The sequence below is a fragment of the Macrobrachium rosenbergii genome, chromosome 4 (assembly GCF_040412425.1).
Source record: "Macrobrachium rosenbergii isolate ZJJX-2024 chromosome 4, ASM4041242v1, whole genome shotgun sequence".
Lineage (NCBI taxonomy): Eukaryota > Metazoa > Arthropoda > Malacostraca > Decapoda > Palaemonidae > Macrobrachium > Macrobrachium rosenbergii.
In genome coordinates this window covers 63,952,670-63,977,298 of record NC_089744.1, presented here as the reverse complement: position 1 = coordinate 63,977,298, position 24,629 = coordinate 63,952,670, and the positions used below count along the sequence as shown (strand labels likewise).

At 43.7% G+C, this 24,629-nt stretch overlaps 2 protein-coding genes across 3 annotated transcripts in view; one reads left to right on the top strand and one right to left on the bottom strand.

Annotated features, from left to right (window-relative positions):
• The first annotated feature begins 305 nt into the window (after positions 1-305).
• Positions 306-11,319, top strand: LOC136835164 (uncharacterized). Its single transcript, XM_067098375.1, has 9 exons — positions 306-728; positions 889-976; positions 1,098-1,187; positions 1,329-1,394; positions 1,517-1,582; positions 1,979-2,044; positions 10,683-10,765; positions 11,050-11,099; positions 11,234-11,319. The coding sequence occupies exons 1-2, from the start codon at positions 449-451 to the stop codon at positions 918-920; spliced, it is 312 nt and encodes a 103-aa protein (XP_066954476.1). The 5' UTR covers positions 306-448; the 3' UTR covers positions 921-976; positions 1,098-1,187; positions 1,329-1,394; positions 1,517-1,582; positions 1,979-2,044; positions 10,683-10,765; positions 11,050-11,099; positions 11,234-11,319.
• Positions 11,320-11,369: 50 nt separating this feature from the next.
• LOC136835112 (ileal sodium/bile acid cotransporter-like) overlaps positions 11,370-24,629 on the bottom strand; it is a 113,276-nt gene continuing 100,016 nt past the window's right edge. Inside the window, exons 6-8 of one of the 2 annotated variants that reach the window (XM_067098286.1) lie at positions 20,077-20,172; positions 16,890-16,977; positions 11,370-16,389 (exon numbers count right to left, since the gene is read on the bottom strand). In XM_067098286.1, the coding sequence (XP_066954387.1) occupies positions 16,918-16,977; positions 20,077-20,172 (156 nt within the window). In that variant the 3' untranslated portion in view covers positions 11,370-16,389; positions 16,890-16,917. The remainder of the gene's footprint in view (positions 16,390-16,889; positions 16,978-20,076; positions 20,173-24,629) is intronic. The other variant, XM_067098280.1, reaches the window with a different exon arrangement.

The following is a 24,629-nucleotide window of genomic DNA, read 5'->3' as shown; positions in this document are numbered from 1 at the left end:
TTTTAAGCATTCGCGGATTTAACCTATTCGCGGAGGGGTGTGGGACGCATCCCCCGCGAATACAGGGGGGTTCACTGTAATATGGAAATGAACACGAGAACGTGTTTCACAGAAATAAATTTCATTTAATATCCAATTTGCTCTACTTCGGAAATATCCCCGATGGGGAAGTATCACTCAAGGGAAATTATAAGTGATAAATGGATTGGTACTGCCAGGTCTCAATCCCTCGACACAGTACAGGCAGTCCCCGGTTTACGACGGTTCCAGCTTACGACATTCCGAGTTTACAACAGTTTTCAGATATATTCACTAAAAAATCGAGGCCGGTTTATGACACTTGTTCCGAGTTTACAACGCAGCCGCTGAAGCTGAGGATGTCACTAAGCTGCTGGCATCCCACAGAGAGGAATTGTCATCGGAGGACCTCACTGAGCTGGAGAAGCAGATGATCGAGGAGGAGGAAGAGGCACCACAATCAAAGGTCAGAGCATTAACTGACAAGGGCTTGGCAGAGGGTTTTGCTCACCTGGAGAAATGTTTGGCAGCATTTGAGGCTGAGGACCCTAACATTGCCAGGTTTGAGAAGATTCAGAGAGGGATGATGGATCTTGCAACGTTCTACAAGGAGACATTGAAGGAGAAGCAGTTGAAGAAAAGTGTGCAGTCTAGGCTAGACAGTTTTTTCCAGAAGAAGTCTCCAGCACCACCTGCCACTCCTAGTCTAGGTAAGGAATTCTCAACTTTATCTTTGTTTACTGCTGTAATATAAAATGTTATAAATTGTAATAAATTTTATAAAACTGTTAGTATACACTGTACTGCAATTTATATTTACTGTAGATACACAGCATAACTCAATAAATTTTATCATTTGTATCATTGCAGAAGTGACGCCTAACCCACATTCCCCTGACTGAATCTCAATCTGAGCCTGAACCTGTACCCTCCCCAGTGGCATTTCCAGCTCCATCAGGTAAGGAATTCCTAAGTGTTTCATTTTTATCATTCTCATGCATGAAATTGTTTGTACATACTGTAAAAAATTTATAATTACTGTTGCATAACCTAATTTTTTTCATTATGTATCATTCCAGATCTCTTTGGTAGTGATGACAGCCCTGACTCCCCTGAAGAATTCCAGGGTTTTGAAGATACAAGACCTGTCTCCTCTCCAACTTCATCAGGTAAGGAATTCTTAACTTTTTTTTTATATTTTATAAACTGTTATAAATGTTACAAAAAGTGTACTGCACTACACCCACCTGTACAGTACTGCTTTAGTATGTACTGTAACTTTACATAATTTTATATCATTATCATTCCAGATCTGCATGTTATAGCTTCCTCCCGGCCCAACTCAGTTGAACCAATCTCCTCTCCAGCCCCATCAGGTAAAAATTTCATAACTTTTTTTCTTTCAAATCACTTTATAAAACTGTATAGCTTATTGCATACATACCCCTGTACACTACAGTACAGTAATTTTTATCTTTTATCATTCCAAAACTGACAGGTGTCCCCTGCTGAAGCCCAAATTCACCTGCACCAGTAGCACTTGCACCCATTTCATGTCCACCAGGTAAGGAATTCTTAACTTTTTAAAAATTTGTATTACATACTTTGTTTTAAATTGTGTTATTACAGGCAGTCCCCGGTTATCAGCGGGGTTCCGTTTCTGAGGGTGTGATGATAACCGAAAATTACCGCGAACCGAAAATTGGCAATTTCGGCGATTTTCGGGGGTTATTGGCACCAAAAAGCGCCGATTTTCAGTAATCGGCGCCTCTGTTAGGTATCTCTTGGCGCCAATACCCAATTGTCAGCGCCGATAAGCGGAAATCAGCGATTTTTGTCACTAGACAGGCCCCATAAAACCAGATCGCTGTTAACCGAGCCCGCCGTTAACCGGGGGACTGCCTGTACACTTAAAATAAATACTACTGTGTACAGTATCATTTTTATTTTTTCATTCCAGACTCCCAAGCACCAGCAGATTCCACACCATAGCCCAACTGTTCTTATCTACGATGTTCCCATCCCAGTAAGCAAGCCAACCACTGTAATTTCTGGGTTTTCCGACCTGTGTCACCCGGTGAAATAACCTTTCAGCACTTATTTCTAGGTAAAGCTATTGCTAAATATACCAGAGAAAAGCTAAAAAGCTAAGCCGGAGTTACTACCCCTGGTGTGAGCTCCATGAAATGGAGTCGTGTATGAGAAAGGGTGAGATTGTCACAATCACAGGCCTCCGCCCTGTAAACATTCCCAATGTCAAAAGTCCCACCGAGTGAGGTGCCGTTACAAACCCCCGCACCACTCGTGGACTGTAAACAAACCGGCGTCACCCACATTCCACTTTTAGCACGCGTTCGCTATTGTTCTGTTCGTGTGTGCGCTTCTTTGTGTTCCATATTTTGGTTAACTATGGCATCCTCCCTGGATTCTTCTTCACCTAAGTTGAGTACCATCTCTGTTTTTTATTTTAGGCGGTTGAGGCTCCTTATTTCCCTCTAATTTAATAATTAGGGGGATTTATAACGCCCGTCTCATCCACCTTCTCCCGGCCCCATGTGACCTTCAGTCTTGGTGCGGGATTTTTATGTCGGGGCTTCGTTCCCCTTCATTTTCTTACTGTTGTGCCTTTTTGCTTATCCTATATTCAATTGGGCATTTTTATTGTTGTTTTATTACCCTTCTCTGGGGAAGTTAGGGTCCTTGTCGTTTAGGCTACGAGTTTTCCCCCTCGGGCCTATCCGCTCTTTATCAATTCTTATATGTGTTGTATTTTGGACCCTCACTTCCTCCAGTGTTTGGGTATATTATTTGAGATGGTACAGTTATGCTTATTAAGCTTATTTTAAGCCTAGCGCACGGATGTCTTTGATATTTTCGGATTATATCCTTTGTTTTTAATCTGGAAGGTCGGCCATTTTCCCTCCGCGCTCATATCACGTTGGGTTTGGTCCTCCCTTCTACATATGTCCTTATGATTAGTTGAATCATTGTTTAATTTCTTTGCCTAGGATAGGTTAACTTTAGGCTAGTCGAGTAGATACCTTCTCCCCCTGGGCTTCCTCCATCAGCCAGCCGGCTGTGTTAGGTTAGCCTAGGATTAGGCTATGGCGTTCTCTTCCCTTTTTTGGGAGAGAAGGTTTGGTGTGTAGGAGGGTTCATGGTTGGAGCTTCCCTTTGTGTGGCGTTTGGTTAGAGAAGTCGGGCTTGCGCTTCTCCCTCTCCCTGTTTCGGCCTTTCCGTTTAGACTGTTGAGTCCTAATAAGGTTAAGCTGGAATAGTGAGGGTATCTCGCGTAGCCTACCTTCATCCGAACCACACCTTCGGGTTATTCTCCATCTTCATGTATACACACTCTCCTACCCCATTACTCCTTCCTCCCCTTCCCCCCCACCTCCTCACTCTCTCCCACCCTTGGTTCGCTTTCATATACTATGTTAACTTACCAAGGCCCGAGAGTTTTACCCTGTTCCTTACGCCATAGCCTTATATCCCCTTCCTCTGCATTGATTGGTCTGTTCTCTCGCTACTGGGTTCCGACCTTACCCGGTCACACCCGGTCGAGACCTCAGTTGGGGACCGGGGGTGCTCCCACACCCCTGTTTCCCATTCCCTTTCTTTGCTTTTTTGGCCTTTGAGAGTTCCCCATCCTCTCCTCTCTTAGTATCGTTCGTACATATTCGTCCGATCGAAGGGAGAAGGCTGGATCTCATGGCGCCCGGAGAGTGCTTACTCACCCCCTGGTCGCTACTACGGATCCTCCGCTCATGGCCTATACCACCCCCCCCCTCCTTCTCCTATAGTGTCAGTGCGTTCTTTTTCCCCCAACCGAGTGTCGTTCCCCCAGAACGTTATCTCGGGGGAAATTTGTGTTCATGTTGCCAGTTAGAGTTTCCCACCTGACTGTCTTCTGTTATTCACACGCCATGACATTTATCTTCGTTCTATTCATTTAGAACACCTATAGTTTCCTAGTATCTACCCTCCGCCAACTAGCTATCTTTGTGTTTTCTCTGCTAGGTAGTCGGGCGTTCCTGTCGCCTTCCACTCCGGTGGGTATGGTGTTTGGTCGGACGGTGCTCACCACACCTCCTCCGCCGTCACCGTATTAGAGTACAGGACTCCCCCGGCTCCAAGCAGAAATATCCACTTTTATAGTTGACCTTTCCCTAGAATGCATAAATATTATATTCATATTATATATTATATTATGTATATACACTATCCTTTTGGGACCTTCCTGTCGCTCCGGATTAACTCCGGTGGTCCCTTTAGGTTAATCTTGCATGTTCCAGTAGGCCCCTTAACCTCCCGGTACGCTCCAGCGGGACCTATCTGGATAACTGTTTATTATATATATATATATACATTTATTTATTTACCTTTTGTATTTTAACTGTCCTTTTGGGACCTTCCTGTCGCTCCGGATTAACTCCGGTGGTCCCTCTAGGTAGTTGATCTTGCATGTTCCAGTAACCCCCTTATCCTCCCGGTACGCTCTGGTGGGACCTACCTGGATAACTTTATTATCCTAAGACACTGCTCCGGCAATCCACTCCGGCAGCCCTATCAGCATACTCATATACCCGTCAACTTACAGATGGTGCGTTGTCAGGAGCAGGGGTGCACCGCTGTGCTGCATCAAGCCAGCGGACATGAGGTGTGCAGGTCCCACTCCGGGTGTGCTGTCCACGTAGGGGACCTGATCGTCTGGCACCCTGATGGTTGTGAGGTGTGCTACGCCCTCTATGAGCAGGTTCTGGATGAGTCGGTAAGTTAGTTTTTCCTTTCCGATTCATGTTCACCTTCAGTTTTGTCTCTTATGGATAATTGAAAGATATTCTCCCTTTAGGAGGCTCGGTCACCTGACTTTCTCCTCCTTCCAGATTGACCGCAGCTCTCGGGACTCTTCGATGTCGACCCTCAAGACCTGGGTCAGCGGCTTCGGGAGGAACGTCGGGGCAGGGAAACCCTACGTTTTGTCAAAGGATGTCTGCAACGTTCTCTTCCCCGGCGCCTGGATCTCAGCTTCAGTTGCGGACGAGGTAGCCGCCCCCTTGATCGCTGGGATCCGGGAAATGACGCAGCCCTCCCAGGAAGAAGTTGCTGCATGCGGAGTTGTTACCGAGGATTTTGCGGCTCTTAATCTGGACCTCGAACCAATGAATATTGATCTGGATCTGCAAGCAGGTAAGGGGGTAAGTGAGGCAGGTGATTTACTGTTAAGCTCTCCTTCTTCCACTGGTTCTTCTTTCCGAGGATTTGTGAAATCCTCTTGCTTTATGGATGGTGCAAGGTCTACCGTCCCTAAGGTTAAATCAGTAAAGAAAAAGACCTTAAAGTCCCAGAAAGTCCGCTCCGGGGTTCCCTCGAACACGTCACGGCCCCCTAGTCCCGTGCCATCTACGAGCAAGGCCTCTACTTCTGGGAAGGGAGCATGGTCTAAACAAAGTAAAGAGGTTCTCCCCCCCCTTCCTTTGATGCTGAAGCATTTGCCGAGCTTCTTATGAAGCAGTTCGACAAAAGAGTTGACGACAAGCTGTCGCAACTCTCGAGCCAACTGTCTTCCTCAAATGCTTCCGTGCTCTCCTTATCAGAAGAGGTTAAGTCTCAAAGGACTTTAATCTCTGGGTTCATGAGTGGCGGAGCGGCCAACAAACCCTTCTCCGTCCCGGACACCTCCAGCCTCCCTCCCTTTGATAAAGGAAACCCCTGGCGCCTGACCCTTTTTGCCCCCCAGCATGAGGGTACCCTTACTATCGAGGGCCTAGGCATTCGTAGGCTGGAGGAATTAGAATTCTTCCCTCCTAACCTGCAATCACCTTATGCAGGTTATGCCAGGCTTACCGAGGAGGCATGGGTTCGGTCCGATAAGGTCCCCAAGGAAACTGTCATCTTCCCGAGGGACCAGGCCCAGTCGGCCCTACTACAGACTTTGTCGGAGTGGCAGGCGGAGAACACCAAACTCACTCCGGCCAAGGGTGCTTTCACGATGTTCTCTCTGGGAGAAGTTCTCCCCACCCCTTGCACCTCTAAAGTGGCTTCCCTCACGAACCAGGCTTGCATGGAGGGTAAGCCCCTTCCCCATCTCCGGGAGACAGATCCCACCTCTCTTGTCTTACCCGGAGATTCTCAGTTTTGGGTAGGAGCTCCGGACACCTTCACGGTTACTCGACTGGACCCTGACTGCGCTTCTAACCTCTTCAGCGAACAACTCCCTAAGATCCCGGAGTCGCTCCTGAAGGCTGAAGCTGAGTCTAAGGACAGACTTAGTAGGTCCTTAAACTCTCTGACTTTAGCAGAGGCAACGTCAGTGGTATATAGCGACGACGCTCTATTTCAGGTGCTGATGACATCTCTCTTAGGGAGTTTTCAGCAGGACCTGTACGACTTCATTAAGGCCCGGTTGAACTGCCGAAAACACATCTTTTCGGCAGCCACCATCTGTCATGAAAATTTCCATCTGGGGAGCTAATCTCTTCCCCCAGGAAGAGGTTGATGCGGTCTTAGCTGAGGCAACTAGGGCCAATCAGAGTCTCCGCTCCCGTTGGGGCTTATCCTCTAAGAGAAAGCAGTCTGAGTCCGCCGGAACTCACCCCAAGCCCGGGAAGAAGTTCAAGAAATTTAAACGGCTCCCGACTCAGACTGTCTTGCAGGCTGTCCAGGTCCCCGTCCCTGGTCATCCCTCAACCTCTCAGTCTCAACCTCAACCTCAGTATGTGCTGGTCCAACCAGCCCATCAACCTCTCGCTGCTCCTTCATATGTCTCCTCCCCAGCTTTCAACGCTTCTTATGAAAGCCAGGGTGCATTTCGATCAATTCAAAATGCAAGGGGAACGAGAGCTAGAGGATACTTCCGTGGTAGAGGAACACCCCGCTCCTCCTCCAGAGGAAGGGGAGGCAGAGGCTCCAGGGGAGGCAGACCCTCTCCCGCCCAGTGAGATATCTCAGGTAGGCGGGAGGTTATATCATTTTCGGGACCAGTGGAGCTTCAGTCCCTGGGCCCAGAGCATAGTCTCCAAAGGACTGGGGTGGAGTTGGTGCAGAAGTCCTCCCCCCCCAGTCAGGTTCCATCAATCACCGTCCAAGGCTCTGAAGGACTTTGTGAAAGATCTATTATTAAAGAGGGCAATAAAGCGAGACATCTGAAATTTCAAGGCAGACTGTTCAGTGTTCCAAAGAAAGGTTCCAGTCAGCGAAGAGTAATTCTAGACTTGTCCCGTCTAAATTCCTACATTCAATGCGACAAGTTTCGAATGCTTACAATCTTGCAGGTTCGGACCCTACTGCCCCGTGGAGCCGTAACCACCTCTATAGATCTTTCAGACGCCTATTATCACGTCCCGATTGCGAGAAGGTTCTCTCCTTATCTGGGGTTCAGACTAGGAAATCAAGCATACTCGTTCAGGGTCATGCCATTCGGTCTCAATGTAGCCCCAGAATCTTCACCAAACTGGCAGATACGGTAGTTCAGCAACTCCGGTCTCAGGGGATCATGCTAGCCGCATACCTAGACGATTGGATTGTTTGGGCATCCAACGTCAACGAATGCCGGAAAGCAACAGCCATAGTAATCGGCTTTCTGGAATCACTGGGCTTTCAAATAAACAGGGAGAAATCCCGCCTAGTTCCGGACAGTCGCTTTCAATGGTTAGGGATCCAGTGGGACCTGTGTGCACACAGACTATCTCTTCCGCCGGCCAAACGGAGAGAAATAGCAAAGGCAACCAGACAGTTCCTCAAGAACAAGAAAGCTTCCCGTCGTACCCAAGAAAGAGTCTTAGGTTCTCTTCAGTTTGCTTCAGTGACGGATCTTCTTTTGAAATCCAAACTGAAAGACATAAACAGGGTATGGCGGAGCCGAGCCAATGTCAGGTTCAGAGACAAAGTATCTCTGATTCCGCCGATTTTGAAAAAGAGACTCCGGCCTCGGACGACTGTCAAGAGCTTATCGAAGTCAGTACCTCTTCAGTTTCCTCCTCCATCATTAGTAATTCACACTGACACTTCCCTAAGCGGGTGGGGAGGATCCTCTCAACAGGGGACTTGGTCCACCATGTTCTGCCAGTTCCATATCAATGTCCTGGAAGCTATGGCAGTCTTTCTAACCCTGAAGAAACTGCGTCCGAACAATCTGATCCATATAAGATTGGTTCTGGACAGCGCAGTAGTAGTACATTGTATAAACAGGGGAGGTTCCAAATCGAGTCGGATCAACCAGGTTATGATAGCAATATTCTCTCTAGCAAACAAACACCGGTGGCATCTGTCTGCTACCCACCTTGCAGGGGTCCGGAATGTCATTGCAGATTCCTATCCAGGACAACTCCGCTGGAGTCGGAATGGTCCCTGGACAAAACTTCATTCAAATGGATTTGCAATCAAGTTCCGGGTCTCAAGTAGATCTCTTTGCAACAGAATGCAACCACAAACTACCTTGTTATGTTGCTCCCAACCTGGACCCTCTAGCTCACTCCACAGATGCAATGTCCATAGATTGGAACAAGTGGAAAAGGATCTACCTCTTTCCTCCAGTAAACCTGTTACTGAAAGTCCTTCACAAGCTCAGGACATTCAAGGGTCAGATAGCCCTAGTGGCTCCCAACTGGCCGAAGAGCAACTGGTTTCCACTTCTTCTAGAGCTGAAGCTTCGGTGCTTGCAAATTCCCCACCCGAAACTGACGCAAATAGTACAAACTCAGACTGTGTCAGCTTCCTCAAGAATTCAGAATGCCCTGGCTTTGTGGATTTCATGAAGTTTGCAGCTCAGAAGGATGCTAATATTGATCCTATTAACACTTTGTTCCTAGAATCAGACAAAAGGGAATCCACTCTCAGACAATATGACTCAGCAGTTAAGAAATTAGCACTCTTCTTAAAAGAATCTGAAGCAACTGTAATGACCACTAATTTAGCTATTTCATTTTTTAGGTCATTATTTGAGAAAGGTCTGGCCTCAAGTACCATTACTACAGCAAAATCAGCTTTGAAAAAGATATTTTTGCACGGGTTTAAGATTAACTTAACAGACTCTTATTTTTCGTCAATCCCTAAAGCCTGTGCTCGTTTAAGACCAGTAACCCGCCCACATACGGTTTCCTGGTTTTTAAATGATGTTCGTAAATTAGCCTCAGAAATAGATAATCAGAATTGCTCTTTCACTAACTTATTGAGGAAGACCTTATTTTTGATTAGTTTAGCTTCAGGTGCTAGAATTTCTGAACTGTCTGCCCTGTCTAGAGAACCCAACCATATTGATTTCCTTCCATCAGGTGAAGTGTTGCTAGCTCCTCACCCTAAGTTCCTAGCTAAAAATGAAGATCTTCGAGATAGGTGGTCTCCCTGGAAGGTCATCCCCCTCCCACAAGACCTGTCTTTATGCCCAGTCTTTACCTTGAAAGCCTATTTAGACAGGACCTCACAGATAACTTCCGGGCCTCTGTTTGTAAGGGAAGGGGGAGGAACTATCTCTATGAAAGCCATTAGGCAACAGATCTTGTATTTCATTAAACATGCAAACCCAGATTCAGTTCCAAAAGTACATGACATTAGGGCAGTGGCCACCTCCACTAACTATTTCCATTATATGAATTTCGAGGATCTCTCAAAATATACGGGGTGGAAGTCTCCCGTAGTTTTTAAATGCCACTATCTGAAATCACTAGAAGCTCTGAAGTTCACTACAGTGGCGGCAGGGAACATCGTTCCCCCCTCCGTTTAATTCTTTCTAGTACTCAGTCACTCTCCTCCCTCCTACCTGCCTCATTTGTTCCCCTTCGGTCACCTCCAGGTCAGGCATGCTTCACAGCCTGTCTCTTGACCATGTCATAGTTTTGTCTTGTCTAATGTGTTTAATTTAAATATGCCATGTGTTCCTTTATCTTGTGGGACATAGTTTCCCCACCTTAGTCTTAAGTATAATGTTTAGTACCTAATTTTCACTTTTATGTACTCATTAATCTAAGGATGGTTTTATATTTATGTACACTTAAATATTACATTAAATTTAAGTATCTTTATTATATCTAAATACCACATCTTGCTACCGGGATAATTAAAACTCTTGTGGACTTCTAATTTTATTACTTTCCTCTACAAGTTTCCTTTTTGTTTCAGAATGGTATTTTGATTTCTCTGTTATTATTTCACCGGGTGACACAGGTGGAAAACCCAGAAAAGGATTTTGACAAAGGAAAAATCTATTTCTGGGGAGAGACCTGTGTCACCCGGTGACCCACCCATGGTTCCTTTCTTTTCCCCTGATAAAATACCATTCCAGGATGGGGTGCTAACATGGAATGTGGGTGGCGCGATTTGTTTACAGTCCGCGAGTGGTGCGGGGGGTTTGTAACTGCACCTCACTCGGTGGGACTTTTGACATTGGGAATGTTTACAGGGCGGAGGCCTGTGATTGTGACAATCTCACCCTTTCTCATACACGACTCCATTTCATGGAGCTCGCACCAGGGGTAGTAACTCGGCTTAGCTTTTAGCTTTTCTCTGGTATATTTAGCAATAGCTTTACCTAGAAATAAGTGCTGAAAGGTTATTTCACCGGGTGACACAGGTCTCTCCCCAGAAATAGATTTTTCCTTTGTCAAAATCCTTTTTTTATTCTGTACAGAAGTACTTTATTCTAATCTTTATCATGTACATTATCGTTCCAGACTGATGTGCACCTTTAACCTGACCTCTACTGTGACTGTACATAACATTCCTCATGTAGCCTACATCTTTCAAATCACTAAAGGTATGGAATTCTTAACTGTTTTTAATGTTATAAATTGTTATATGTACAGTACACTTCATAAAATATAAAGTAATTCACTGTACAGCTTTATTCTAATACTCCAGACTGCCCAGCACCTTTACTAGAGCTCCCTCATCCTAACCTACATCTTTTAAAAATCACTGAAATTATGTAAGGAATTAATTTTTAATTTTGTACTGTTGAACATAGGTTTGTGAAATACCTGAACTGTTACAGAACAGTGTAACACATACTCTGCAGTAATTTTATCCTTATCATTGCAGGCTCCCCACACATGCACATCTCCATCTCCCACAACCTAGCCTGAAATTAGGTAATGAATTCCTAACTTTTTATAATTTTTATACATTTTATTATTACTGTAAAATACTTACTGTATTTATACTTTATTGCATGCAGGACTACTGTACAGTATATGTACACTAATACTAAATTTTTACATTCCAGAATCCCCTGAATCATGTAGCCGCACCAACATTTTTCCAGGGTTAAGAAGCACGAGGTTTCAAAAATAAAAGTACAGAATTAACTTTTTTTCATCTTTTATACATTCTTTGGTATAAATTACATTACTGTACACCTGTGTTACTGTATAACAAAATGTATTTTACTCTTGTACAGTATATGTACAGTACTCTATGCTTTACTGCATACAGGACTTTACAATTACTGTACTACTGTACAGTGCACTACTACATACCTTGTACTAAATTTTTACATTCCAGAACCACCAGCTTTTGGATACACACCACATCAGAATGTAGGTAAAACATCAAGAAACAACATGTAGTATACCCAAAGGATTAAAAGTAAGGTTTTCATAACTTTTGTTTCAAATTTTTATACATTTTTCTGGCGTCGTATGCTGTCATTTCGGTTTACGTCAATTTTCGGCTTACGACACAAAGCAAGAACAGAACCACCGTTGTAAACCGGGGACTGCCTGTACCTTCCAATGACTCCAGTCGACGGTCTAACTAATGAGCCATCAAGAGAGGTACAAGTTGATATCAAATCTGCCGTACTTGTTTACCTGCCGAGATCGGGGAAATTGTACTTAGCTTTGGCATTAACCCACCTCCACCATGATAGCTCATTGGTATGTTTGGAACACGCAGCTCTTTTTAAGAAATTTTTATCACACCGTGATTGATATACAATCATGAAGCTAAAAATGTCGTTTAATATCCAATTTGCGCTACTTTGGGAATATCCCATGGGGAATTATCACCAAAGGGGAATTATAAATGATAAATGGATTGGTACCGCCGGGTCTTGATCCCTCGACACAGTACCTTCCAACGACTCCAGTCGACGGTCTAACCACTGAGCCATCAAGAGAGGTATAAGTTAATGCCAAATCTGCCATACTTGTTTACCTGTCGAGATTGGGGAAATTGTACTTAGCTTTGGCATTAATCCACATCGACCATGATAGTTAATTGGTACGTTTGGAACATACAGCTTTTTTTTATGAAATTTTTATCAAACCGTGATTTATACTGTATATAATCATGAAGCTACAAGTGTAGTTTAATATTCAATTCATGCTACTTCGGGAATATCCCTGATGGGGAATTATCACCGAAGGGGAATTATAAGTGATAAATGGATCGGTACCATTGGGTCTCGATCCCTCAACACAGTACCACTACCTACATACATGAGAAACATCCCACCACCGTCACTGAATGCTGCTGCTTAGCCGACGACTAGGAAACTCATCATTACCGGCACAGTATGATGGGCAGGGAACTACTGTAGTACCCACTTATCCAACAGCCACTCAAAACCATTCCAAAAATGGGTTGCAAGCTAAAAGTCTTGCCTATATCTATTGCAAGAAGGTTGGACACTGCTCAGAAAAATGCCACTTTAAAAGGGAAACCACTGTAAAGCAAGCTCCTAATCGTCAAGACAAGCTCAACAACCTGCACCAGCCCCTAGCAAAGATTTTAATAAGGTCTTCTGCATGGCATGCAAGATCTATGGGCACTCCACCCTCTGGGAGCATTGTTCTACAAATGCAGCTACTCCCCCCATCACTTTGGCGGTCATAAATTCATCCCTTGGCCCTCAAGCTGAAGGTCAAATATTTGTGGCGTCCCCTCGCAGTCACTACCATGCACGCCAGGTCCAAGCATTCGAAGATACTGGGATGCAAATCTCCCTCATAAGGGAAGACCAAGTACCTTATGGGGCTAAAATTGAAAATCACAACCTTATCAAGATGGAGAGTATCAACAACGTAAAAATGATCCTTCCAACAGTTCGTCTGAGGGTCACTAAACCTCACAGAACTCGCATCTGGAGATCCCAGTCTGGCTTCTCTAACGCCCAGCCTGGCCCCACTACCGGTGCCAGGAAGAGAGCCAGACCAAAATTTACTAGGGTCTATTCCGGATTCCCATGACCTCAGCAGAACCTCGCCTGGTGATGCGGCCTTGCAACCCGTGTGTGAGTTGGTCATGGTAACCTGTGAGCCATGCACGGTACAAAAACTTCTTCACCAATACCCCAGGTCTCAGAAAATAATGTCCTGATGGAAAATTCAGCTGTATCTCAGCTCGCTACAGAAATCAAAGAAGTGCGTCGACAAATAATAGAAATTATTGGTGCTGTCAATGCTTCAGTTGTCGCAGCAGCAGGAGTACATGGCATCCCAGTACCTTCCTCGGATTCGGCCTCACTGATTCCTCCTACAAACTTAAATCCTCAGTCTAAAAGGGGGCCGAAGAAGAAAAACAAAAGGCGTAGAAGCTCCAGGTAGCCAAGAGTCTTGAGTTCACATGACACTTGTACCTATATGGCACAAGTGCCACCTTCACTTGAGTAATTTGGCACCCATACCAGAGTCAGATGCCAAGTCACTCCCTTTTTCTCTTTCTATGTAACTCATAAATTATTCTCTTCTTCTAGTTCTGTAATTTTGTGAAGTTTTTCTCATTTTAAAAGTTAACCTTTGTTAATTTCACTTTACACCTTATAAAGTAATGGCAAACTTTTACTTGCATCAGACTCTGCCCAATGCAGATTGCAGATCCACTGGCCCTATAAGTAATTAGCTTTTCCCTTCCATGCAGTTGCTTGCATGATTAAACTAAAACCCTTGACTAGGGGAAACTTGTTTGTATTTAAATTATCCAGGTTTATAGTGAAATAACTACCTTCCACCCTGAAATTATGCCATGTATATACCTGCAGAATAGCACACCATGCTAGCCAGTATACTGGCAGGATTGTTAAAATTACAACAGCTGAACACTGTAATAATAAACTAAGACATATGCAGATTAAAAATTCCATGAATTGGAAGAAGAAAGGTTGTGTTTTATGAATCAAAACTAGCCAGGGAAAATTTATAAGGTCTGGTTAGGTTACTGAATATAACAGCATGCATAATGTTGTGAAATAAAGTTTCGAATTTGATAACACAGTAATTGCATTTTCATTAAAATTGATTTGTAGTAACAAAACTCAGAACAGTGTCTTATTTGATAATTGCTGCATTTTCATTAAAATTGATTTGTAATAAATAAACCCAGTAGAGTAACTCCTTGCAAATAAGTTTAAGTAAAAAGATACTGTAAGTAAAATAATGATCTCAGATTTTTATTTCATTTTGGGGATGAAGGCTAAGAGAGAGGAAGGAGATAAATTTTAAAAGTGAATTAAAGCTAGGACTAATCATGCCACCTACTGATACCCAGTGTAGTCAAATTTGTTTGAGTACATGGCAATAATGTTTTTTTTAAAAATACTGTCTCTGATGACCACCCTATACATTTGGAGACTTCTTTGAAAGACACATTTCTGAAGAAGACCAATGACGTACAGTACTTACTTTCTTAATATCATGTGACCTAGGAAAGGAGTGTGGATTTGCCTTTTTAATAAGAGACAGTACAATCATTCTCAGCTCTTGCAGGGAGAGTGGTTAGTTTGTGCTAGGGTGTAGAATCGGGCCCTCTGGGATGTTTGCCATGACTTCTAAATAAACCTCAAGTGCTGGAACTAGGCATAATGTCTTGTCTGCTAAACTGAGTTTTCTTATCAGAATAGATTTCCTTCTTAAAGGATCCTCATTCTTGGCTAGGAATGGTGGACCAGGGGACAATAATAACTGATGCTCAGCTGTTTGCGTGACATATCGTCCCCGTCTAAGAAAGCCCAGTTCACTAACATGAGTTCCTGATGCTATTGCAATCAAGGAGATTGCCTTTTGTAGCATGTGAGTTGTGATTGTATTGAGCCCGCTGGATTGAGGGGTTGATAGAAGTCTAAGCACCTTGTTCAGGGACCAAGTAACTGGAAGCCTTCTGGGAGCAGGTCTTTGTACAGCAAAAGATCGCAGAAGGGGAGTGACAACTTTTATGCCAGAGTCAATCCTGAATCCATAAAGAAAGGGTTCCATTAATGCTGCCTTGTATGCCTTGACTGTTGTAAATGTAAGGCATTTGTCTTCAAAAAGGAATATAAGAAAATTTAAGAGTGTTTCCATAAAAATCTCAACTGGGCTCTGAGTTTGGATATAATCTAACCATATCTTCCATACGGGCTGGTATTGCTGGGAAGATGATGTACGTAATTTTTGCACTAGGTACCTAGCAATGTTGGGTGAGTAATTTTCACAGAAGATAACATTTAAAAAATCTATATGTGAAGGTCCCGGCTCAGAAAGGAAGATGCTTAGACGAATTTCCCTCCTACTGTCTTGGATAGAACAGCGGACAGTGGTGGAATTAATCTCTTTGTCTGTTGTTGAAGTAATAGGAACCAATGCCTGTTTGGCCAATTTGTGGCTATTAAGTAAGCTGTTCCTTTGAAGGTTAGAAGCTTGCTCAAAACCTTCGAAATCTGGGATAATGGAGGAAAAAGATATTTCATCCTCCATATGCTCCAGTCTTGTAGGAAGGCATCTCTTGCTGTTGCTTGACTGTCCAAGTTTGGAGACATATATTGGGAGTTTGTGATTCTTGTAATCCTTTTGTCAGACTGAATGTCCATAATTCTATAAGTTGGGAATTGTACTTACACAAAAATACTATGAATTTTTGCTTTTTTTAAAACTCTGCAATTAATTATCAGATGCTATATCAGTGATGAAAAAATTAAAGATCTAAATTGAGCTTTAGCAAACGTTCGATTGTATTCAGCTGTTCCCATGCCTATATATATAGTTGCATCTATTTCCAATTAAGAATTTAACGAAAATTTGCCAAAGTGCTTTTTTTAAAGCGCCCCTACATGAGATATCCTTATTATTATTTCCTAACAAACACACTACTTACATGACATGCCTTTGTTAAGTCCTTTTCTAAAATGACTAAGTGTTAGAAACAGTTCTGAGCTATCTGTTCTAGTTCATTTTTTTCTCTGTCCCTCTTTCTCTCTGCATCTGTCCATTTTGCTTGGAATCAGACCATCAGCGATGCCTTTTCCACTTGCATCCCAGGCTCGATCTTGGTCATGGGAAGGAGGAGGTGTTCGTGTTTTCTGGTGCAGAGTCTCTTGTACAGCTGGAATGTGCTTATCCCAATGACGGCTTCCACTAGCAGCAGCACCATGTACAGTGTTGGGAACATGAGGATCCTGTCTTTTATCTGGAAATATCAGAAATACGATAAAATGTGCAGTTAACATACAAGCACAGGTATGATTCATATTCATGTATTATTGTCGTTATTTTCATATATGTATGTTGAAAAGAATTATTGTGTAGAGGAAAGAGCAGATTTGTCTAACCCCTTATACTCTGTTTAACTTAGATTCATTTTCTCTCCTCTCCGTCTCTAACTTTATAATAACATTCCCTAGCCTTTTTACATGTCACATGAGATACCTCTTAAGTAAGCTGATCTTTATGCCTATTTTCTGCTTTTGTTCAGAATTTAACTAATTTAATATTTGTGTCTACTGTTTTTGTTCAAATTCAGTTTAGAATTGTAGGTAGATGCAAACTTTCAGTAAATTAAAATAAAAGTCCTGCATAACATTGAATAATGATAGATACTTTGGCAATTAGAATTAGCTTTTTTTATGCTCCTAATTCAAGTATTTATGCTCTCCTGGGGTTGCTGTTCTCTTTGTCATCTCTGCTTACCCTATTTAGGGTTGTTGGCATTACTCCTTCAAGTCCTCATAATGAACTGCCACGTCAGATAAACCACTCTTTCTGTCGTTTTGCCCATCTGTCATAAGAAGTGAGATTTATGAACCAGGTCTCATGCAAGAAATGGGTTATGGTGAATGAGATTTTAACTGATATGTATTGCATATGAGCATTCAGTACTCGTTAGAGATTTGGCTTATTTACTCTCTCTCTCCAATATATTTACATAAAATTTCTTTTTCAGTTATGCCCTTTTTTATACTACAGAATGACCAAATTGTAATTTCATAATTTATCCTATTGCCAAGCCAATATATTATGTATTATTTACGCATATATGCTGGATAGATGGCGTAGAAGAGTAAACTTCTAATTATTTCCAGTGACGATGAATTATTACAGGGTTAGTCCATCCTGGCACTACTGTGCATCTTTGAGATGTAGCTGGATGCTTGGAAGCTTACCTGACTTCAGACGAGAGAGTTCCCTGTTAACCTCCAGGTACTGCTGAGCTTAAGGATATGAACAACCTTCCGTATGTATTTTTATTGCCATTTGGCTAATGCAGAAGCCATGGATGCAGTCAGGTCGAGATTAAAAGGACTGACTAGGTGAAGAGCACCTTAATCCAAGTTAAGAGAGCTTTCTTGTTCTTCACTCAGTTAAGGTTAAATACTGACTGATGACTTTTCTCTATCTTAACCTCGACCAAAAGCAGGCAGACAATGACGTGTGAGATTGTCCTTATTTTGGTCAGAGGCAGACTAACCCTGTACTCTGTCAATCCTAGCCATATAAGAAATCCAACATAATAATTAGCGGAGCAGTGACATACAACGGTGATAGTCGAGTTCCAGAATCTACACAGACTTTAAATAAAGTTTAATTCATCATTCAATCGCGGTTCCACAATGGCCAAGCCATGAGTAGGTTCTTGAAGCACATTAACTTATATTACAAGTGAAATGCTAGGCAAATGCTAATTAAAGTCTGAATTAGAGTGATGATTACAATATGAAAATGCTAAGCAAATGCCAATGAAAGTCTGAATTGGAATGATGATTACAATGTGAAAATGCCAAGCAAATGCCATTTAAAGTCTAAATTGGAATTATAATTACAATACGAAAATGGTAAGTCAGTGCCAATTAAAGTCTAAATTGGAATGATGGTTTCAGTATGAAAATGCTAAGCAAATGCCAATTAAAATCTGAGTTGGAATTATAATTACAATACGAAAATGGTAAGCCAGTGCTGATTAAGGTCTGAATTGGAATGATGATTTCAATATGAAAGTGCTAAGCAAATGCCATTTCAAGTCTGAATTGTAATTATAATTACAATATAAAAATACTAAGCACATGACAATTAAATTCTGAATTGGAATTATAATTACAATATAAAAATGCTAGGCAAATGCCATTAAAGCCTGAATTGGAATTGTGATTACAGATCTAGCCTTTATCAAAGCTAGAAACTTAGTGGATTATGTTACTACCAAAGTAAATTGTCGGCTTTGGTAGTAGATTGGAAGTGATTATGACCAAATTATAGGTCAATAGAAAAGTAGTCAGATGGGAAAATTCGCCTTACTGAATGTGAATACGCGAATACATTGTTTTCCGAAAACAAGAGTGTCATGCAGGTGTTAAACTGGTGTGACTAGAATGTGGTGGTTGCCAAAACCAAGTGGCAAAAAAAAAAGAAAAAAGATACAGAAGCCAAAAGAACGACTTAAGAATGGTATCATCATTAGGTACATAAATGCAAAGTGCGTAATTTGTCACGTGTAATGTCATAATGCATAATACTTGGCATAAGCTTATCTCCCTGAGACCAGTCGCCCTTAACTTTATGTTTGCTCATAAAGCTCTTGCGCGACGCTAATGTACAGCTATGCGGGCAAATTTTGTTACCGTTTGCACAAGGCTTACAAATAGCTTTCTGGACAGATCCATTAACGCTCTCGGACAAGGGACATGATTATAATGACAGCAGCTCTATTTCACTTCGTAATGTATGCCAAAAAGAGCGAAATGACTCTTCGTGACTTGTTTGCAGTGTTAATGCAATGTGGATATTATATGGGACAAGGTTACTTTGGGATATGCTGCCATGATCTCAAAATGCTATCCTTATTTCCATTCATGGTTTCTAATTCGCTAGTCAAACGTATGTTTGGATTTTTTGGTTCAATTAGGTATTGTAGCTCTTAAGAGCATCTGCACCTCTAATTTCAAATTTGGATTATGTCAGGTGTATATATGTGATTCAAGTAACGTTCTGAAATTTTGTGTTCCCCTTTCCACAGCTTTTGGTTAGTTTCCTGCTGATTGTGTTACTGGAACACCTCTTGACAACATCTAGTAACTTCTTCACTTGTTTGTGCCTTGTTTTTAGTTTATTTACGACGTCTTTGCTCTTTGTGGCTTTCATTTTTAAATATAAGGCTTTAATTCAGTGGAAGCCTACTGGTTAAGTAAATGGCCGTTGGTGCTGAGTATATCTGCCGGTGGGATTTATTTTGAAAAATATTGAATTTGTATTCACTGTCATTTCAAGCTATTCCATGGCGCTGGTTCTTTGTTTTCTGTAAGGTCAGGTGAACAGACATATATTATGCTAATTAGAACTGGCTCTTGTATGGATCAATCACATGAGGAAAGATTTGAGGAAATCGAAGCACTGATAAGTATGATAGAGACTTAGGATTAATTGTATTTTAAAATATTTTCACACCATTATGAAATCAAAATTCGAGGCCTACTCTCTTGCCATAATGACCTAACAACAGACAAAACTGCTACCCCAGTTTTGTCTAAAATTTAATACTATGGTTGGGAGCCCTCACCCTTGTTTTTCTCGCCTGCAGCCCCTAGGGGTGAAGTGCCATCAGTACACCTTATGCGGTGCACTGCAGGCGTTACTTGAGGTTTTTTGTAGCATACCCTCGGCCCCTATCTGCAACCCCTTTTATTCCTTGTAATGCATTTCCATTCATGTTCTCTTCCATCTTACTTTCCACCCTCTTCTAACAATTGTTTTCTTCCAACTGCAAAGTTTCCTTCCTGTTACACCTTTCAGACCTTTTTACTGTCAGTGTTTCAGTGCTGAATGACCTCATAGATGCCAGTGCTTGGCCTTTGGCCTAACTTGTGTGTTCTATTCTAAAACTTACCCAGGGATCATGGAAGGAAAGTAAGATAACGCTCGCTGCCACCGGCATATTCTGGGAGCCTGTTTCAATTCCGATGGTTCTGCAGACTTGGTGACTCTGTAAATGAAATAACAGTATCAATGTTTGAGTTGTAATTGCGGTATTAATACAAACTTTCACACTTTTAAAATATTTTCCGAAGCAGATAATAAATAATTTGTGTGCTCGAAATGGTGTTATACTGATCCCGATATCATCAGTCTACGAGTGTGTGCGCTATGTCTGTTTCTCTTTTTTCTCTCACTAATTTTGTAAATAAAATAACATTATTTTTGTTCTCATTTTGATTGCAATATTATTGTATTTTTTATACATAAAAATATTTTCTGTGGATGGAGACAAATAACTTGTTTGCTCATAATTTTATATTTCTGAGCTCGTCCCTGTGTCAGCCGGTGAAATATCCATCCAGTACATATTTCTAGGTAAATTCTTTGCTAAATATACCAGAGAAAAAAGCTATCAGGAATGCTGGGGTTACTACCCCCAGATTGATCATCTATAATAAAATAGATGTCGGTATAGGTAAGGGTGAGTGATTGTTGTCACTGCCACAGGACCGCACTCTGAAGATATCCCAATGACAAAACCCCGGAATGTGGGGAGCCGATCCAGCGCCCACACTCACCCGCCCGCCAGCCGACGACCCCAGCGCCATCTGAACACATTCCATACTAGCACGTGCTTGCTTTAGAAAGCTTTTATTGTGCTGCCCCTTTTTTCTTCAATTTTGGATTGATTTCATCATGTCGTTGAGTAATTTCACTGTGTCTAAGTTAAGTACCATCTTCTTGTGGGGTTTTTACTACTTGTGAGGCTCTTATAGGCCCGTAAATTAATATTTACAGGGTCATATATCGGACACTCCCCGGCGTTCGCCGCCTCAGCCATGATGACCTTGAAGCACACTCTTACAGCTGGTTTCTGCAAGGGTTTCCCTCGGTCACTTACATTTTTATTCATGTTTTATAATTCCCCTTCAAGAAGTTCCCTTTGGAGGCGTTTATCTATGTCAGGCGGGTCCTGGTACCTTGATTAGCGTGATTCCTTACGGAGGCTTCCTCCTCTTATTTTGGTTCTTGTAGTTAATTCATAGCGTATACCAGGTTCTCGTTCGAGTAGATTCCCTCTCCAGGGTGGTGCTTTCTTTTGTCAGCTTCTGATCTATGGTGTATTGGATGTCATGAATAATTTAGCTTTCTTATGATCCCAGCTCGGCGTCAGGTGCAGTCTAATGGCTGCCTACTTCCTGTTCGCCTCGCTCAGTTAGGCTATACGCTTAGCACAAGTTCTTATAATTTTGTATATTTATTCATATTACGGGTACTTATATGGGTACTGGTTAATTTTAACGATATTTATCAGAAATTGGGGATCCTAGCCTAACCCTCTCACTCCAATCGGTGGGTTAGGCCATTCAGGTTAGGTTTCGCATTGTCTTAGCTCCCATCTCTCCCGACTATGTCGCTTGAGCAGGGGAGGGAGGGGTAGGCTGGTTGAGGGAGTTCCTGTTTGTTGTTCCATCCGCCTTACCGCTTGTTTTGGGTTTGCTGGAGTATCTGAAACCCCTGTTCCCTCCTCCCTCTGGTGAGGGAGAGAGAGAAGAAAAACAATATGGGGAATCTTCTTCAAGCATTGCCCTTCTACCCTATGGGTCGGTTCCTGGTTGGGCTACGTTACAGGAATTTCTCTCCCTTTCAACCCTCTCCCTCTTCCTTCTCTCCTCCCCGATTGTCTGGGCTGCGCCTTCATGAGGAGGGTGAGAGTTTGGTGATTACTTTAGATTAATGCTGTTACCCTATCCTTCCCTAGTACTTAGGTGAGTGTCATGAGTCTCCCTACGAATAGGTAGTCGATACGTTTGTTTCGGCGCCCCGCAGGGAGTTACAGTCAGTGTATGGGGGTATCCCCCGTCCTGTTAAAAACAAAACTCGGTCCCACTTTCCAAGTACTGTACAAACCTCCCCCCCCCCCATCTTGCCAGTGGTATGTCATCTCCTCGCGTGCAGGACGTCGGTCTCTCCGATTGTCACCCCGAGGGGGACTGGTCTGGTTCCCAGTCGAGAGTCACCCACCCTCCTGGGCCCCGTCCTGGTGTCATCCGCTCGGCTAGTGTTTCGTTGGTTCGCTCTCCGGTGGATCGAGCTGAACTCCGATCACTTTCAGGGCTCAAACACTTGCTCGCTAATTCCGCTCCGCCGTCCCCGGCCCTCGCGTCGCCTTCGTACCGGTTACCGCTCCGGTGGTTTTGGTCTTCCGTGGATTGGCTTTAGTCACACCTAGCTCTCTAGCTGCGTAATGACTCATGGTAATGATTTACCCCGCCTTCCCTGCTGTAACCAAGTGTCGGAGGTATGGGATCCCTGAGGGGTCTGCACCGGAACATGGCGACCTACAGTGTACTGCTATCCTATATTGTTAACCAGTTACTTTGTGCCATTATAATTTATGCATGATCCTAGATTAAGATCCTACTCCATTGGTCGGCGTTCCTTAATTTAGTATATATCATGTTTTGCTCTAGTTTATTACCCCACCGGAATGCTTCAGTGGACCCGGTATAAACTAAGGCTTGCTGCCGGGCTCCGGCAGTATTTATTCTTTAAGTAAATTTACTATTAAGAGTTGCATGATCCTAGATTAAGGTCCTGCTCCGCCGAACTATCTCCGGCGCTCCTTGATTTAGTGTGGTCATGTTTTGCTCTAATTTATCATCCCGCCAGAATGCTCCAGCCGGTCTGGTATAAATTATTTTAACATACTCCAATACCTACTATACTGTAGTTTGAAGTCCCTTAAATTAGTAGGTTCATATACCGTTTTACACTTACAGACTGTTCGTTGTGAGGAGCCCGGGTGCTCTGCAGTGCTGCACCAGCCCTATGGGCATGTCGTCTGTCGCTCCCATGGGGGCTGTGCAGTCCGGCTGGATGACCTCATCGTGTGGCACCCGGACAGTTGTGAGGTTTGCTTCGCTCTTTACGAGCGTGTCCAGGACGAGTCGGTAAGCTTATAGTTACTGCCTTTAGTTTACCTGGTATCCTCACTTGTTCTATTTATGTTATGGGCTTAGTATATGACTTATATATCTCTCACCAAGCGCTTGGTCGTTAAGTCCCTCCTCTCTTCCAGGCCGACGAAGCCTCCCGGAGTGACGCCTTGGGTTCTCTTCGAGCCTGGGTGGCTGGGTTTGGGAGAAATGTTCCGTCGGGGAAACCGTATGTTCTCGATGAGAACATCCGGAACGTACTCTACCCCGGCGCCCGGATCTCAGCGGCTGTCCCTGCGGTAGTCGCTGCTCCTGTCATCGAGCAGATCCGGGTAGAAACCCAGCCTCTCCAGGACGAAAGCCTCTACGCGGCGGTGTCGGAGGAAGTAGCGGCCATAGATCTCGACCTGGAACCTATGAATACGGAACAGGACCAGGAGGTAGGTGGGGAGGTAAGTGAGGCAGTGGGGGCAGGCTCCCTTTTTGATTCCCCTTCTTCCACCGCTTCTTTTCAGGGATTTCATAAGTCTTCTCTTTTGAGGGACGGGGCGCAATCCACTGTCCCCAAATTGAAGAAGACTTGGAAGGCGAAGGGCTATAAGTCCGCGACTTCCCGCAGAGCAACCCCCTTCCCTCCGGGGAAGCCACGGGATGATAGTCCGGTGGCTTCTGCAGGCAAGGCCACTCCCTCAGCTAAGGGTGCGAGTTTGAGAGCAGCTAAGGCTAGCCCTCCTCGCCAGCCTGCCTTTGACCCGGAGGCTTTTGCAGGGATGCTCTTGCAAAAATTTTCTACGGAGGTGGATGCTAAGCTGAGTAAGCTTACGGAGAGGCTGCAGAGCCAGGAGAGTATGCTCTCCGGGTTCATGCGCTCCGGTGGGTCCGCAGTGCATTATCCCATTCCGGATGCCTCCGCCCTCCCTCCATTCGACAAGGGAAATCCATGGCGTTTTGCCCTTCATGCTCCCCCGCATGAAGATACCATCGAGGGTCTAGGCACACGCAGACTCGAGGAGTTGGAATTCTTTCCTCCTGATCTGCTGCCCCCCTACCCAGGCTTCGCCAGACTGACGGAGGAAGCTTGGGTGAGGTCGGATAAGGTCCCGAAGGAGACAGTAATCTTCCCAAGGGACCAGGCGCAGTCCGCCTTGATGCACTCCTGTAATGAGTGGCAGGCGGAGAACACAAAGTTGACCCCCTTCAAGGGCAACTTCACAATGTTCTCTTTGGGTGACAAGATCCCGACCCCCTGCATGACTAAGATAGCCCTCGCGACGGCCCAGGCATGCTCGGAGGGTAAGCCGTTGCCTCAGCTCCGGGAGACTGATCCCACCTCTTTGATCTTCCCCGGAGACGATGAGTTTTGGAAAGATGCCCCGGCCACCTTTACTTCAGATAAGCTGGACCTGGAGTGCGCATCTAATCTATTTAGCGAACAGCTTCCCAAATTGCCAGAGGCTCTCCTGAAAGCAGAGTTTGAGGCTAGGTGTCGGCTGAGCCGATCACTGAACTCACTGTGCCTGGCGGA